Raw genomic sequence first — 16504 nt, 5'->3', positions numbered from 1 at the left:
GTACGTGCTTCCCAGCACGCCGTGTGTAAAAGGGGCACCGCAAGTGGAAGAGGCTGTGTGTGTGTGAGTGAAACGGCCAGTATGAGTGAGGAACCGCGGGTGAGTGCCCCCGCGTGTGTGAGTGGTGTGGTTTGTGTGAGGGAAATGGCACGAGTGAGTGGAAGGCCGCGAGTGAGTGGAGCTACGTGTGCGAGGCAGATGGCATGCGTGAGTGAACGGCTGAGTGCAAGGGAGACCGTGTGTGTGAGAGAGCGGTATGTAAGGGAGATGTCGGTGGGCATGTGTGAACATGCAGCCGCGTCTCCCGGTGTGAGTTTAATGGTGAGGTGTGTTAGCGTCGTAACACGCAGGTGTGCGTGGGTCGAATGGCGACGACGGCGACATGAGAGGAAAGAAAGCCGAGTAGCGGCTGTAGTTGTTTCGGGGACCGTGCCGGGTTCGCCCAGCCGCGAGCACGAGGTCCGTGCTGTGCAACGCACGAGGCCCCCACGTGCTCGCTTGCGAGAGTGAAGTCCCGGTCCGGAAACGCACGCGGTGGATTTGCCGATCCCGCGGACGGACAAAGTTTAGGCAGGATTATGGATTTGGACCGGACGGGTTCTCCACGCGATCGTGTGTGTTAAGCTCCAACGGGCAAAGCACATGTGTTCGCGTGGGGAACCCCTCGAGACGTGGGGCTTGTGTTTTTTTTTTTATGCGCACGGTGACGTCATGGCTGCACGCGGGGTTGGAATCCGGCAGGAGGGGTATCCCTGCCGGATAGTACCGTCCAAGGAGGGACGAGGAACACGTGCAGCTGCATGACGTCACGGGCAGGTGCAAAGTGCGCGAGCTGTGAGTTGCCGCGCTGGTGCTGCGCATGTAAAGAAAAAAAAACAAAACAAAAGCAAGCCTCACTTTCGGGTGCACAGGATTCCTGGGCAAGGGGTGGAAGACCCCCTTGACTGGGGCACAGGATGGAAACTAGTTAGGGGGAAGGGTTAGCTTAGCTGGACCGGCTCCATGGGGCAGGGGTAAGTCCTCATGGAGTCCGTGGAATGGATTAGTTAGAGGGATTTAGATGAGCTTTAGGTGGGGAAATAAAAGTTATTTTAGAGATTTGGAGACAGTGACAGCCTTTGGATGTGTAGAGGGGACGTAGTTTAGCTACGTAGTGTTAAAAGGAACGTGCTATAGTTTAAGGGACGACGTGGGAGCACGAGTTAGTTAAGGGATGTAGTTAGGAGGATGGCAGAGTTCAGCGGTGAGTGTGTTGAAGAGTTGTTGGTGAGTGAAGTGGAAGCATGTGCTTGGTGAGTGAGTGAGGCCAGCGGGTCTGTGTATATGGAGCGAATGGGGACTGCATGGTGCGATGAGTGATTGGGGGGAGGAGTGACTCCCGCCCAAGGGACCCCGGGGTCAGTGTAGAGTGAGTTAGGGGGTTAGTTAAATTGAAAAATGGAGGTCGTTTTGTTGTTGGTGTGAATGTAGGCTCGAAACCCATTTGGAGGGGTGCAGGAGCCCTGTTGACGGGCTGGGAGCGTGGCTGCGAAAGGTGAGTATCGCTGAGTGGGTACCCCGGGCACCAGGCTAGTCGGCCGTGGTAGGCCAAGGGCCCATGGGGGGCCGGGATAGCGTAGTGGGCACGGGTGCGCCTGCTTGGTGCGGGGGCCCGGGCGCCATTAGCCGCGTGGGCAGTGTTGTGGGCACGGGTGACCCTCGGAAAGGGGCCTGGGAAGCCAGCCTGCCACGTGTGCGTTTCAGGGGAGGTGCCATGGGGGGCACTCCCCGGTGTTAGGGAGCTGGTAGGCTCGGAGGCAGTGTAGTGCCCGGGGGTGCCATCGTCGGAGAATCGGCAGAGGGTCGTGCCTGCCAAAGGGAGCCACGTGTCCCAGCCATGAGACCGTGTGAGGGCACGGAGAGAAAATTGGGGGGCGAGGCCCGAAATTGTGAGGACACCAACACAGGCGACGGGAATCTGGGTTGTTAGAACCAATAGTTTAAGCGAGAGGCGCTTGTTGAAAGCCCCGGGGTAGTTTAACAGTTAAATAGTTAGGGTAGATAGGAAGTGTACCCCTCCGCACCATCCATCCCCTCGCTCTCGTTGTGGGCCGCTGGACCCACTTTGGGTTAGATCGCTGAAGTCTGGGGAGGCCATCCTGAGGCTTCGTTGGGCCTCGACACAGGACGCTAGCTCTCCCTTATTCCCCTCCGGGAAGGGAACGTAGGGGTTGGGAGTAGGCAAGGTGACAGGATAGGTTAGCCGAACAAAGATGATAAAGGGGGTTAGGGGACGATTTATAGTGGGGAAGTAAAAATAAAAAAATAAGTTGGGGCTAAATTTGGGTTTGACAAATTAAGGGGGTGGGTATAGACAGTGACAGGCAAAGGCGATAGGTGGGAGGGAGACAGTAGGCAGGTCCGAGTCCGCCTTCTGAGTGGCCAGCACCACCGCACTCCCTCCACCAACCTCCACTGCAAGGCAAAGGCCGGCCCACTTCATCGGCTGGCCGTGTTTTGCTTCAAGGCCTGTGCTGGCCAGCTTCATCGGCAGCTGTTGTTTTGCTGCAAGGCCTGTGCCGGCTGGATCGGCTGCAGCTGCTGTGCTGCAAGGCCTGTACCGGCCGGATCGTCTGCCGCTATTTTCTGCAAGGCCTGTGCCGGCCAGTTCATCTGCCGGCTGTGTTTGCCTGCAGCGGCCTTCTTCTGCGGGCTGTGTTTGCCTGCTGCCTTTGCCATGCCATGCCCACTGCCCCTGTTCACCAGCCCCGTTCAATTTTTGCTTTGCCCCCCCCCCCCCTGTTCATTTCCATGTGCGCCAGGATCAGAAAGCAACAGTTTGCAAGCTGCAAGAACTGCCCTGTTGGCAGCTACAACACGGGCCTGCAGTGGCGGCCCGTGCACCGTGTTTGCGTCCATCCATCCATCCGTTGTGTTCATTGCGTGTGCCACTTGAGCTGGCACGGAGACTGCGTTCGTGCAGCCCATGCACCGTTGTGGTTCACTGCGTTCAGTTCAAAAGGGAAGGCCTTGGACTGCGAGTGAGCAGCCGGCCACGTTCCCTGTCACCTGCATTGTTTGAGCCAGAGACTGCATGCGGGCAGCCTGGCTCCCTGCTAACTGCTTTCTTTTTGCAGAGTCCATTGATCCTGGGCCATGGTTTAGTGTAAAATTTGTAAGTGAAGGTTAAGATGTACTGTAAATATGAGTGCGCCCCCGGCATGTCTGTCCTAGCGCCGGCAATTTTATTTAAGTCGTCCGTGTGAGTGAGTTTGTTTAGGTAGTTACTCAGCCCTCAGGTTATTTATTTTGGGGACACGAATACCATGAATGTCGCACTCAGGGATCCGTAGGTAAAATGTACTAGGGGAAAACTACACATGATGGCACACGAAAATTTGACGACTCGGGACGAGTCTGTAAAAAGGGGAGGGGGTAGTGTTGTGGTTGACGAAATTCGCAAACCACCATTCAGGTCCCTTAGGTGAGATATCTCTGTAAGTATATGTGTAGTTAGGCCCAAACCCATTGTTTAGAGGGAATAAATGTCATTCGTTCGGGCTGCGACCCCTCTAGATAGCTGTTTTTCTTTTACTATCTTTATTTTGGACCAGCCGCCATTACTACCACCACCAACCACGTCTCAACAGCCATCACACAACAACCACCAACCGCAACGCCGCTTCACAACAACAGCCACGACCCTTGCCGTCACATCTCGCTATCGCAACCATCGCATCACCGCCATTTCCGCGCCGCTTGTGGGCGCCGATCCTGGACTCGTGCAGGGCGCGCACCGAGCAGCGGGTGCAGAGGCACAGCCTTTCCGAAGAAAACGGATCAAAAACGACTCACGCCCACTTCTGTTCCATCCTATCAGTGAGCATGGGGCGATTTTGCCCCGCCTCCAGGTGCGTCGGAGTAATATCGCTATATGCAAATTCATAGATCAAAAAGCATTCACGCCCACTTTTCCTCTGTCCAATGGGGAGCCAGCCAGAGGTAAAGGGTCGAAGGTGAAGGAGCGAAGCCCCGGGGCTATAAAGGGCCGAGTTCGCAGTTGAGTTGGGAAGAAGTAGTAGTAGTCAGTCAAGTGGAGTTCGGAGTTGAGTTGGGGAGAAGAAGCAGTAGTAGTCAGTCAAGTGCAGTTCGGAGTTGAGTTGGGGAGAAGAAGCAGTAGTAGTCAGTCAAGTGCAGTTCGGAGTTGAGTTGGGAAGAGCCAGTCAAGAGAGGAGTCGGAGAAGGCAGTTGGACGGAGCTGTGGAGAGTTGGAGAGGTGACGGCGGCGAAGGCAGTCGAGGGGGTGCTCGTGTCAGAGTCGGGGAGCTGCGGAGAGGAGAGGCCGGCAACGCGACCGAGGTCGTGGTGGAGACGCTCGTCGCGGGACCCGAGCCAGGGAGATATCCTCCTTCCCCCGAGCATCAACAACCCCCTCCTGTTTCCCCCCGTGCTGAGATAGTGCGAGAAGGGGGCCCCGTTCCCACCCCATTCCAGACACTGTCCGCGAGGCCCGCGGAGTCGGGGCGCCACCGCCATTTTGCGGCTCATCATCAGACGGGTAGGCCCGACGCGGTCTCGGCCCCAGGCCCGTCTGCCCCCATCATCCTTGAGGGTGGTCCTTTTCTTTTGCTTTGAGTATATGAGTTGTCGGCGCCGTCTGTGAAGTAAAACTGTATAAGTGTTGCCGTGTGCTCGGTAGTCGGTTAGCTCTGCATTGTGTCTCACTTTTACATTTGCTTTTTGAGTATTATTGTGCGTTTCTTCTTCTTTTACATTTGCTTTTGGTGTATAATTGTATATGTGTGCTTTCCGTTCATCGCGAAATAAATGTGCTTTATGTTGAACTGTTTTCCCGTTTCGCTTCGTCTTTTCCTTTATTGAATCTCCATCTTACTTCACGTAAAGGGTTGGTCGTGGGCTAAAATGCCCGATATAATTAATCGAACCGTCCAGGTTGACGATAACACCGCTCGGTTATCCCGATAGTACGGAACGGGTCGCTTAAAGTGGCCCGTGTCCGAAGTCGACCTGCGGCGAGGTGCGATCGCCCGGTCTACCCTCCGTGTGGGTACTTAGGTAGGTCGAATTTGGCGAGCAACCCTATCCCACGCGGGGGGCCGATTGGCACGATCGTGGTGAGGCCGAAAGGCCCACCCGTGACTAGTTCCCGGCGTTAGTCCGAGAGGGTCACGACGGGATTGTCCGTCCGGTGGGCGACGTGCCGCGATTCGAGTTACGTGGCCGTCCGCACGCCGGCGGGCGCGAATCCGCAACAATATGTTGTTTTTGTGCCAAGTATGAATAAAGTCGGTGCATACATGTCTGAGATACGGTTGCAGAAGCACGCATGGACACGAAAATCGACACCAAATCCAGAAGCCCCCATTGCGGACTCGGTCAAATGGGGGCTGAAAAGCGTTGGACAGATTGGGCAGAGACAAAGAAGGCTCATTAGAATAGCTAAGAAGACCTCAGCGAAACTGCGATGGAGAACGAATCATAATAAATGTTAAAGATCAAGGACATTCCACCAACGGCTTTAAGAAGATGGCAGGACTGAGTCAATCGGAAAGGTGTAGATTTTTCAAGGTAGAAACAGAAAGCATGAATCACGTCATTTTGGGACGTTTAAAAAAAACTCATGTCAGAACAGCCGCACACATAAAAGCACAACAAAGTTGGTAGAGTAATTCACTGGAACATCTGCAAAAAAAAAAAAAATAATCCCAGTTCCAGAAAACTCAAAGAACCATGACCAAAGGAAATGATGCTCATGCCAACTATTTTAATATTTCAATGATCCAGTCTTGCTCGACAGATATGAGACTTTGAATCTGACCAGGGATCTGAGACAGAGACTGAATTCCTTTGGTACCCGGACTCTTCGGAGAATCCTTGGGTATCGCTGGTTGGACTTTGTGTCCAACTAGCGGTTTCTGAGAGAGACTCAAATGAGATTTGTTACCTGCAGTCCGTGAGCATCAGCTGCGGCTGTATGGACATGTGGCTCGTTTTCCTGACGCTGATCCTGCTCACCAGATTCTCTCAGCAAGGGAGCCTCTTGAGTGGAGGAGGCCAGTGAGCAAACCACATGCCTTGTGGTTGCAGCAGGTTAATCAGCATCTCAAAGAGATGGGGATGGGCCAAACATCTGCCTGTGGGATGGCCAGACGGAGGTCCCTGCAGAACCGGTGGAAAGTGGACGCAGCGATGCACTGCTCCAGCACAAGCTCCTATACCTGACCTGACCTGACACGACACTCATGTACGACCTAATGATCCCATTGAGCATGAACATAGAAAACAAAGCATTGCGACCAGACATAGTACTCAGATATAACAAAAAAAGAAAGGAAGGCATTGCTAATTGAGTACACAGTGATTTTGGCCGAAACAACGCAGAAGGCTGAGGACGCAGCTGTGCCGCTGATGCAATGCCCCGATTACCAGTACACTGGTACTCAATTTGGCTACCAACCTCAGAAGAATGACAAGCTGAGTCAACCTCACCTGGTGTTACTTCAACGGAAAAACATGGATTAAACTCAGCCTCAAAGATCCCAAGCCAGAAACCCGAACTAACCACGAAGCCATCACCAGGCTTCTGAAAAGAGCTCAAGCAACAAAATTTTGACAACAAAACTTCACAACTTGGTCCATGAATCATTATTCCTGACCGAAATGAAGGTGGATGCTTCGAGCCCGAGGAGGACCCCATTCCACCTTCTGAAACCCGAATATGGAGTCAACAACTAATGAGAGACACACACACACACACACACACACACACACACACACACACACACACACACACACACACACACACACACACACGTCTCAAAGTATCCACCTCCATAACCAACAACACGCACGTACGCACGCACACACATACTTTATTTTTGAGGTGGGGAAGGGATGCGCTTAAACTCTCTGGTGTTGTCTATAATCTTATTGGGAGACATTATATTTGCAAAGCTATCACAGGAAGACGTTATCAATGGAGAACAGATTGCTGTATTTATTTATGGAACAACAGCCGCTGTTGCCGGAAGTTGAGAGATTGACAATAACGGAAGTCTGGATATGATTATTACTCTATGAACTGAACGTGAATCTCCCATTAGAAATGTTAAGGTTTTTGATTGTTATTACCTCTGCCACAGAAGGTGAAGGAGGTTATGTTTTCACCTCTTTCTATCTGTTTGTAACTTGGAAAATCGAAGATGAGTAAAGTATATTGGTCAGTCGATTTTGTTATTCTGTCTGTTTGTCTGTCTGTTTATCGCCGACAGGTCACAATTCGAAACCGATCATCATGAAACTTTTCCGACTTGTAGAGGTCGTCTCAATGAAGAAGCCGATTGATTTTGAGGTCAAAGGTCATCTTAAGGTCAAATTTATGCATTCGTCATTTTTCATCCGATTGACTTAAAATTTGAAGAGGATTTCGCATACTGCGACACTGAATTGGGAAACCAACTATTTGAGGTCAAAAGGTCAAAAGTCAACACAAGTTCAAACTTCTAAAATCATCAATTTTCAACTGAAAAATCGTCAATTTACATCCGATTGACCTGAGCTTTGATTAAGATCGTCAATTTTAATCTTAATGGAATGAACAATTTCCTGAATCCATGGCAACGTCCTTTGAAGAGTGGGGTGGATTTTGTAAGTATGGTGCTCTGCATGACGTCTTTTTCTTGTTTGTTTGTTTGGCTGTTTGTTTGTTTGTGTGCAGGATATGTCAAAAAGTTGTGGATAGATTCGAATGAAACTTGTGGACAGGTTGGGTGTGTGACCATGACAAATTGATTCAATTTTGGTGAAGATCCGAATCCTGATCCGGACACGAGAATTATTTAATTTACATAGTGATTATTCCCCATTGAGATATAGGGCCAAAAACGATATATAGCATGACATTTCAAAAATATATTGGGCGTGATATTTTCTCGTGGATCAGGCATTGCATGGTGGAGGTATGCCCTCCACCGAGTGCCCTTCTTGTTTTTTATGCATTGCTTTGCATTGAATTGCTGCTGCTAAAATCTATTCATACTAAAGTTTTGTGTGTTTTGAGGGAAGTTCCTGGAATAGGGAATAATACCATCAACCAAAAGAGGGGAGTATTAAAACTACTTACTTGGCGCAGATCATTGGGCATTCCATAGAAGATGTGAAAGCGACGGTATTTCCCCTCTCTGTACTTGGACACGATAAACTCTGATCTTTTGTCCGAGCATGCATTTGGTGTAAGCCTCTCGCTGTCAGGCATGTTGGCCACCCAGAACGCATTCGCTCCATCATTCCCAATGGTACAAAGCAGCTGGTTGGTGGGCACAGAGAACAAGCCTGAACATTGTTGTTAAAAACACCAGCTATTCTTGTTTAAACTACATGACAAGCCTCATATTCCATTAACTCATACAACATACATCCTTTTGTGTTGGTACCCAGTCTGAATTATGAATTCCTTATCTGGACTAAATAAAAGTTTGACCACCTCACTTTACTTCCAAATATGTAAATGTAACCAGAGCCCCAAAAGGCTTCATGAGTAAGGATTGGAGCACAGGTTGAAAATCACAAACAACCAGATTGCTTGGAAAGATTATTTTAACATTTCATTCCATAGCTTCCTAAAACTCCAAATTTGGAGAATTCTTTCAGACAATGCAGTGAAATCACTTCCTCTCTTTACTCAGAGTGGTCAGCGTAGGATAAATCAGTGACTTCTATTTGCTTTATGAATATACACTCTGACTGGTATCTCCAAAATGTGAAACAACTTCTAACCATCAATTAAATCACTCAGACCTAGTAAATACATGTTTGTCCTGGAGGAGTTAAATCATAACATTGAGGTTGAATAACATGGCAGGGATGGAGTTTAAAATAATCCATTTCAGCAATTTATTAATGTTTATAATGTATGATGCAGGCAGTGTCATGCTAATTGGAAGGGTTCCAACCATTCCTCGCATTTTCAAATTGTGAGAACAAATATCTCACCGAGCCAACTCCAGGCAAATGGAAGACTTTGACAAGCTCACACAAATGCTGGATGTGAGTGGAGCAAACATAGGTGGGAACCACAGGCTCTGAAGGCTTAACATCAACAATGACTCAAATAAATCTTCTTTGGATTTATGACAGTAAATATCAGCTCAAGTGAGACAGTGTGTTGATAAAGTTGAAAAATAAAACAATTACTCTCATGCAATCTTCGCCTGCCAACAGGATACAAAGCACCAGCTTCATAGAATACCACAGCATTACCACACAAAGCAATAATAATGATGATCCATTCATTCTGATCTGACATAATGCAGCTGGTATACACTGGGAAAAGTTATTAAAGAGGCAATTTTGTCAATCCTGTTCATGCTACATCCTGAATGCCTGGTTTATGATATAGGGAACTCAGGTTCAAATCCCAAATAGCATGTCTGTCCACTGTATATTAATGTCTTTGTAATCCATATAAAAGTGTGATGATGCATAATAATGCCTTTAGACAATATATGTATAAATATGTGTACACTGTATGCATGAATAGAAACAGGTGCCAGATGCGTATCAGTCTCTGAGGTGTCTATCTCAGGTTCGAATCTTGACCTGGTTATAAACGGTCATCCTGGTGTTTCACATGTTGGATGAAGTGTGTGTGCCGTCCACGTTTCACATGTCGGGTGAAGCGCATGTGCTGTTTCACATCGACGTGTGTGCCATCCATCGGATGGACGTTAAACTGCGTGTCCTGTCTACTACTGCAGCATTAGTTGTTGGACATTGAATATTTAGGCTAAATTCCAAATTGCTGCACACTAAGCCAAGTATCCTGCATCGGAGTGATGACCCACCCAGGATTGTAACCACTGCAAAGAAACTGCTTCACCAGAACTGCTGACTGTATTATGGTGAAGAATAATAACGATAATAATAATAATAATAATAATAATAATAATAATAATAATAACAAAATATCACTCAGTCAAGTGTATACCTCCACCACACTGAACAGTTTTTCGTTTTGTCTCCCACTGACAGGCCGGATCTGCAGCCGGACCAAAAACAAAATCTAATCAACATATTCTTGTCACCTTCCCAATTCATCCACCAGTTTTTGTCATAACTCATCTCCAACTTTTTGACATATCATCTCGTTTTTGGCCCCATCTTTCAATGGTGAAGAATCACTTTAAAAAAACAAAAAAACATTAATTCTCATATCCGGTTCCAGATCTTCACCAAAATCAAATCAATTCGTTATTGGCAGACACCCAACTTGTACAGTAAGTTTTGTCCAAATCCGTCTGTAACTTTTAGAGATACAGTGTCCTACAAAAGTATTCACCCACCTCCAAAGTTTCACATTTTGATGCCACCTGAGCTTATTTCATGAAGCTTTCAAATCAAACTTCATCTGGAGTCTTCACAAACTACTCCAAAGTGATAAAGCTAAAGCAATGCATTTAAAATGTGAATAAGTTAGATTTGCAGAGAAAATCAGATGATTCTCAGTTGCATAAATATTCAAACCCTTTCCGAATTAACCTGAAATCACTTCAGGAGTAAACTATTGATTTGAAAGGTGAACAAAATAAGTGTAATAGGTTTTACCTGCATGTAATCAATGGTTTCACTGAAAAATTAAGTTCCCCCACTTATCGAAAGAGTTTCAAGGGACAACTCACTTGGTAAACCAACAAGGCCTCCAAAGCCAGTCGCTGACTTACATTTCCATTTACAAGCTGGTCTCCAAAGCCAGTCGCCGACTGGCTCCATCGAGCTAAGTCCTTCCTCGGCCCACCTGAGGTCCTGACCACATACAAAGCTTTCGTCCGCAGCCTGATGGAGTCCTGCTTTCCAATCTGGGCTGGTGCTCCTGCCTCTCACCTTTCTCAGCTTCATGCAGTAAAAACCAAGGCATTTCGGATAATTGGTATCTCCCGCGATGAGGTTGAGTCTTTCGGCCTCTCACTCTCTCACCACAGGCAGGTCAGTGGTCTTTCTGTCTTCTACCGTCTCCTCTCCGGTCTCGCCCCCCCCTGCTCTGTCTGTGATATGTCCCCACCATATTTCCACAGGGCACTCAAGGACTGCCAACAACCCCATTCTGGCAAAACTACCAAAATCACGAATCACTGCTCACCTTCACTCTTTCATTCCTCTTTTGTCCCACCTTTGGAACAAACTCCCACATTCTCTTCAGTTCCATTCTTCCCTCCAGGCCTTCAAAACAGCTGTTTACCACCACCACTTATCTTCCCCCATCCAAAACCCCCGTTAATCCACTTTTCCACCCCCGTTAATTTCAACTTCTACCCCCATTAACTTTCTACTCCTGTTTCAACCCCAAACCTACCTCCTTCAAATTCCCTGCTTCCCTTCTTGAAAGTTCCTGTAATGTCCATCTTGTATACTCCGTGTTCCCCGCCCCATCCCTCTCCCTTCTACAGATCTCCTTATGTCTCTGTTCCCCCACTGTTTTGTCCTTCCCTCTCCCGCCCCCCTTGCTGTGCGTTCTGCGTTAGCTCTCATATGAGCCTCTGCAATGTATACAAAAAAAAGGCAAACATGAAGACCAAGGAGCTTTCCAAAGCTATCACACATAAAGTGGTAGAGAAGCACCACTGAGGAGAGGGTTACAAGATCAGATTTCAAAGTCACTCATTATCGCTTTGAGTATGGTGAAATCTATCATTAAGAAGTGGAAGATGCATCATACCACCCAGTCTACCCAGATCAAGTCGCCTATCCAAACTCAGCAGCCGGGCAAGCAGAAAATTGGTTCGGGATGTCACTGTAAATCCACCAATGAATTTGAAAGAGCTGTGATGCTCCATGTCCAATATAGGGGTCAGTGTTCATCAATTAGCAATATCCTGCTCCCTTCATAAAGCTGGCAAAAAATAAGCCATTATTGAAAAAGACACATCTAAAAGCTCATGTGGAGTTTGTGGAAAAGCATCCTCATGATACTGTAGGCATGTCGAGAAAAGTTTTGTGTTCAGACGAAACAAAAATTAAACTTTTTGGTCTAAATTCAAAGCGTTACGTCTGGTGCAAGCGCAACAATGCACATCACCCAGTCAACACCACCCTCACTGTCAAGCATGGTGGTGGCAGCATCATACACTATAGGGCTGCTTTTCATCAGCAGGGACTGGCAAGCTTGTCAGGATAGAAGGGACAATCGATGGTGCAAAATACAGGAGAATCCTTGATGAAAATCTGCTCGAGTCAGCCATGAATTTGTAACTGGGTAGGAGATTCACATTCCATCAGGACAATGATCCGAAGCACAAAGCTCAAGCCACACTGGAGTGGCTGAATAAGAAGAAAATAAATGTTCTTGAGTGTCCCAGTCAAAGTCCTGACTTGAACCCAATTGACCATTTATGGCGAGACTTAAAGATTGCAGTCCATCGACGATCCCAATCAAACTTGGCAGAACTTGAGCAATTTTCACAGGAAGAGTGGACAAAGATTTCACCATCTCACTGTGTAAAGGTGATGGAGACCTACCCAAAAACACTCGTAGCAGTCATTGCTGAAAAAGATGCTTCCAAGAAGTACCAACCGAAGGGGATGAATACTTTTGCAACCAGTGAATTTTGATTTGTACATGTTTTTTGTAGGTATTCCTGACATGTAACCTCCTTCAACTATGTGTTTAATTTGATCTCTTCCATGATAAATAAAAAAGGTAATTTGGAAAAATTGTTTCTCCACAATTTGTAATTCATCTAAATGTGGAATTATTGGTCAGAATGAATACTTTTGCAGGCCACTGTACAGTGCTACATATCGTTTTTGCCCTAATCGCTCGATGGTGAAGAATTACTCAAAAAATTATCGTGAATGGATTCGTATCCGGATATTCACCAAAATGTAATAAATTCGTCCTTGTCACACACCCAACCTGTCCACAAAGTTTTGTCCGAATCCATCTATAAGTTTTTGAGATATCCTGCTCACAGACAGAGACAACAAAATCAGGAGCTTGACAAACCTGAGCTCCTGACCACATAAAAAGCTTTCGTCCGCAGCCTGATGGAGTACTGCTCTCCCCTCTGGACTGGTCCTCCCACCTCCCACAGTGGAAACGAAGACATTTAGGATCATTGGTATCTCCCGTGATGAGGCTGAGTCTTTGATTCTCTCACTCTCTCACCTCAGAAAGGTCGGTGGTCTTTTTGTCTTCGACCGTCTCCTCTTTGGCCTCGCCCCCCTTGCTCTGTCTGAGATATGTCCTCCCCATATTTCTGCAGTGCGCTCAAGGTCCGCCAGCAACCCCCTTCTGGTAAAACTACCAAAATCAAGAATTACTGCTCACCTTCACTCTTTCATTCCTCTTTTTTCCCACCTTTGGAACAAACTCCCACACACTCTTCAATCCCACTCTTCACTCCAGGTCTTCAAAACAGCTGTTCACCAAAATCTCTTATCTTCCCCCATCCAAAACCATGATGTTCTCTACCCCTGCTAATCCACCCAAACCCACCTCCTTCAAATTCCCTGCTTTCCTTTCTGAAAGTCCCTGTCATGTAAGGACCTGAAATTCCATGTCGTGCCCATCTTGTATAGCCTGTGTACCCCACCCCATCCCTCTCCCTTCCACAGATCTCCTCATGTCTCTGCTCCACACTGTTCTTTCCTTCCCTCTCTTGCCCCCACGTCTCCTGCTCCCCTTGTTATGGGTTCTGTGTGTTCGCTCTCATCTGAGCCTCGATGGTGTATACAATAAAAAAGCCACTTTATAACTACTGGCAGTTATGACCGGGTACCAAGACGTCCCACTTTGATGCAACCCCACTTTGATTGGACACCTGACCCTGACCCTGACCCATGACGTTTTTCATGATCACTCATTTGAATTTAGAATGGGATTGTAATAAATTCAATTCAAATCAAATGGAAGACCAAATAAGTACAGTTCTGTATTGAAGTCATCAGAAGGAACCCGAACAAGCAAAAAAGCAAAGATGAAGTCATTAGGAGCAACCTGGATAGGATTCACATTTCAGCTGCAACTCCTCGAGCCTCAAACCCATCCAGGCACAGCCAAGTGAGCCTTGTTCAAATAAATAAATAAATAAGTAAGTAAATAAATTAAAAGATTGAAAAAAATAATCCAGATAAAAAAGTTTAATAATTCTGGCTGCCAAATTCATTAAAAATGAAAAGCTGACATGTCTTGTATCAATAAGTATTCAGCCCCCCCATTAATACTTTGCAGAAGCGCCTTTGGCAGCGATTACAGCTTCAAGTCTTCGAGTATGTCAGTATCAGCTTTGCACGTCTGTATTTGGGGATTCTCTCCCATTCTTCCTTGCCGATTTTCTCAAGCTGCGTCAAGTTGGATGGGGAGCGTCGGTGAATAGCAATTTTCAAGTCTTTTCACACATTCTCAATGGGATTCAAGTCTGGGCTTTGGTTGGGACACTCAACCACTTTCATGTTCTTGTTCTGAAGCCGTTCCAGTGTTGCTTTGGGTGTATGCTTGGGGTCATTGTCCTGTTGGAAAGTAAGTCTTCACCACAGTCTAAGGTGTTCTGCACTGTGAATCAGGTCCTCCTCAATGATTTGCTTGTATTTGGCTCCATTCATTGTTCCCTCTGTCCTTACAGTTTCCCAGTCCATGCCGCTGAAAACCATCCCCATTGCATGACGCTGCCCTCATCTACGCTTCACGGTAGGGATGGTGTTCGATGAGTGATAAGCTCTGCTTGGTTTCCGTCAGATGGAGCACTTTGCATTCAGGCCAAAGAACTCAATCTTCAGCTCATCAGACCACAGAATCGTTTAACTCATGCTCTCAGAGTCTTTCACGTGCCTTTTTTTGCCAACTCCAGGTGTGCTGTCATGTCCCTTTTACTCAGGAGTGGGTTCATCTGGTCACTCTCCCATAAAGCCTGGATTTATGAAGTGCTGCAGAGACTGTTGTCCTTCTGGCAGGTTCTCCCGTCTCAGCCAAGGAACTCTAGTTATATCAGAGTGGTCATTGAGTTCTTGATCACCTCACTGATCAAAGTCCTTCGTGCTCAGTTTGGTCAGATGGCCAGCTCGGAAGAGTCTGGGTCGTTCCATATTCTTTCCATTTCCTAATGATGGAGCTCACTGTGCTGTAAGGAATTTTCAACACTCTTGTAATTGTTTTTTCCCCTTCCCCAGATCGATGACTCCTCACAATTCTATCATGGATTTCTACGGACAGTTCCTTGAACTTCATGGGAGAGTTTCTGCTCTGACATGCACTGTCAACTGTGGGACCTTATAAAGAAAGGTGTTTCTTTATAAATCATGTTCAATCAATTGAATTGGCCTCAGACAGACTCCAATCAAGTTGAAAAGACATCTCAAGGATGATCAAAGGAAATTGGATGCACCTGACCTCAATTTGGAGTGTCATAGCAAAGGGGTTGAATACGTATTGACAAGACATTTCAGCATTTTATTTTTTATGAACTTGTAAAAAATTCTCAAAAACATGTTTTCACTTTGGCATTATGGGGTATTTTATGTATGACGGTGATAATTTTTTTTTTAATTTAATCCATTGTGGTCAATACACCTACCTTCGTTCGGCATCAGATATGAAGCTTGTGGCCAAGTTTCCTCAAACTCATGTGTTTGGTTCAAGCGATAATGACCGACGGACTCACTCACTCACCGACGGACACTGCTCAATCGCATAAGCTCACCGGACTAAAGTGTAAGGTGAGCTAATAATAATAAAAATCATCATGATAAAATTATTACCTCCCATCACCGAAGGTGAAGGAAGTTATGTTTTCACCCCTCTTGGTCTGTTTGTTACTCGACGAAATCGACGATTTCGTCAAGTATGTTGGTCGGTTCAGTTTGTGAGTTTGTTTGTTTGTGTGTATGTCTCGCTCTACAGGTCACATTTCGAGTCGGAATGTCATGGAACTTCACCAATGGACTTATTGGCCACCAGAATAGAACCCTATAACTTTTGGCATGTCAAGGTCAAAGGTCAATGTCAGGAAAAATTCCTGAAAATCGTGAAAATCCGTATCTTTTAGCATGGGCCGATTTTCAAAAATTCATGTCTCCGCCAAATCTTAACGGGTTCCTTTCAAATTTGAAACACGGACGTAGGAGGGGAGTATCTTTGACTGGATGAATTTCATCAAGTCCTGGCCCAATGGGCCATTTTTTTTGTTTGTCTGTCTGTCTTTCTGCAGGATATCTCAGAAAGTTGTACACAGATCCGTATGAAATTTGGTGGCAAGGTTGGGTGTGTGACAAGGATGAACCGATTAGATTTTGGTGTAGATCTGGATTCGGATCCGACTGGTGTAATTTTTTAGTGATTCTTCAACATTAAGAGGGAGGGCCAAAAATGATACATAGCACGAATTCGAAAAAAGTTGCAAACAGATTCGGACAAAACTCGGGGGACACGTTGGGTGTGTGACAAGGAAGAACTGATTCAATTTTGGTGAAGATCCGGATCTGACAATCTTCAAGTAATTCTTCACCATTGAGAAAC

The 16504-nt window shown here is 46.6% G+C and overlaps 1 protein-coding gene across 11 annotated transcripts in view; it reads right to left on the bottom strand.

Annotated features, from left to right (window-relative positions):
* The window catches only part of ARAP1 (ArfGAP with RhoGAP domain, ankyrin repeat and PH domain 1), a 187933-nt gene that overhangs the window by 64681 nt on the left and 106748 nt on the right, over positions 1 to 16504 (bottom strand). For 9 of the 11 annotated variants that reach the window (XM_085852622.1, XM_085852620.1, XM_085852621.1 and 6 more), the window contains one exon: positions 8123 to 8305. The exons of the other annotated variants lie outside the window; for them this stretch is intronic. In XM_085852622.1, the coding sequence (XP_085708748.1) occupies positions 8123 to 8305 (183 nt within the window). The remainder of the gene's footprint in view (positions 1 to 8122; positions 8306 to 16504) is intronic. 11 annotated transcript variants of the gene reach the window in all.

This window comes from Eptatretus burgeri, chromosome 13, assembly GCF_056783735.1.
Source record: "Eptatretus burgeri isolate ZD-2024b chromosome 13, Ebu_testis_v1, whole genome shotgun sequence".
Classification (NCBI taxonomy): Eukaryota; Metazoa; Chordata; class Myxini; order Myxiniformes; family Myxinidae; genus Eptatretus; species Eptatretus burgeri.
The sequence above is the reverse complement of the archived record's forward strand: the minus strand, read 5'-3'. Positions and strand labels throughout refer to the sequence as shown.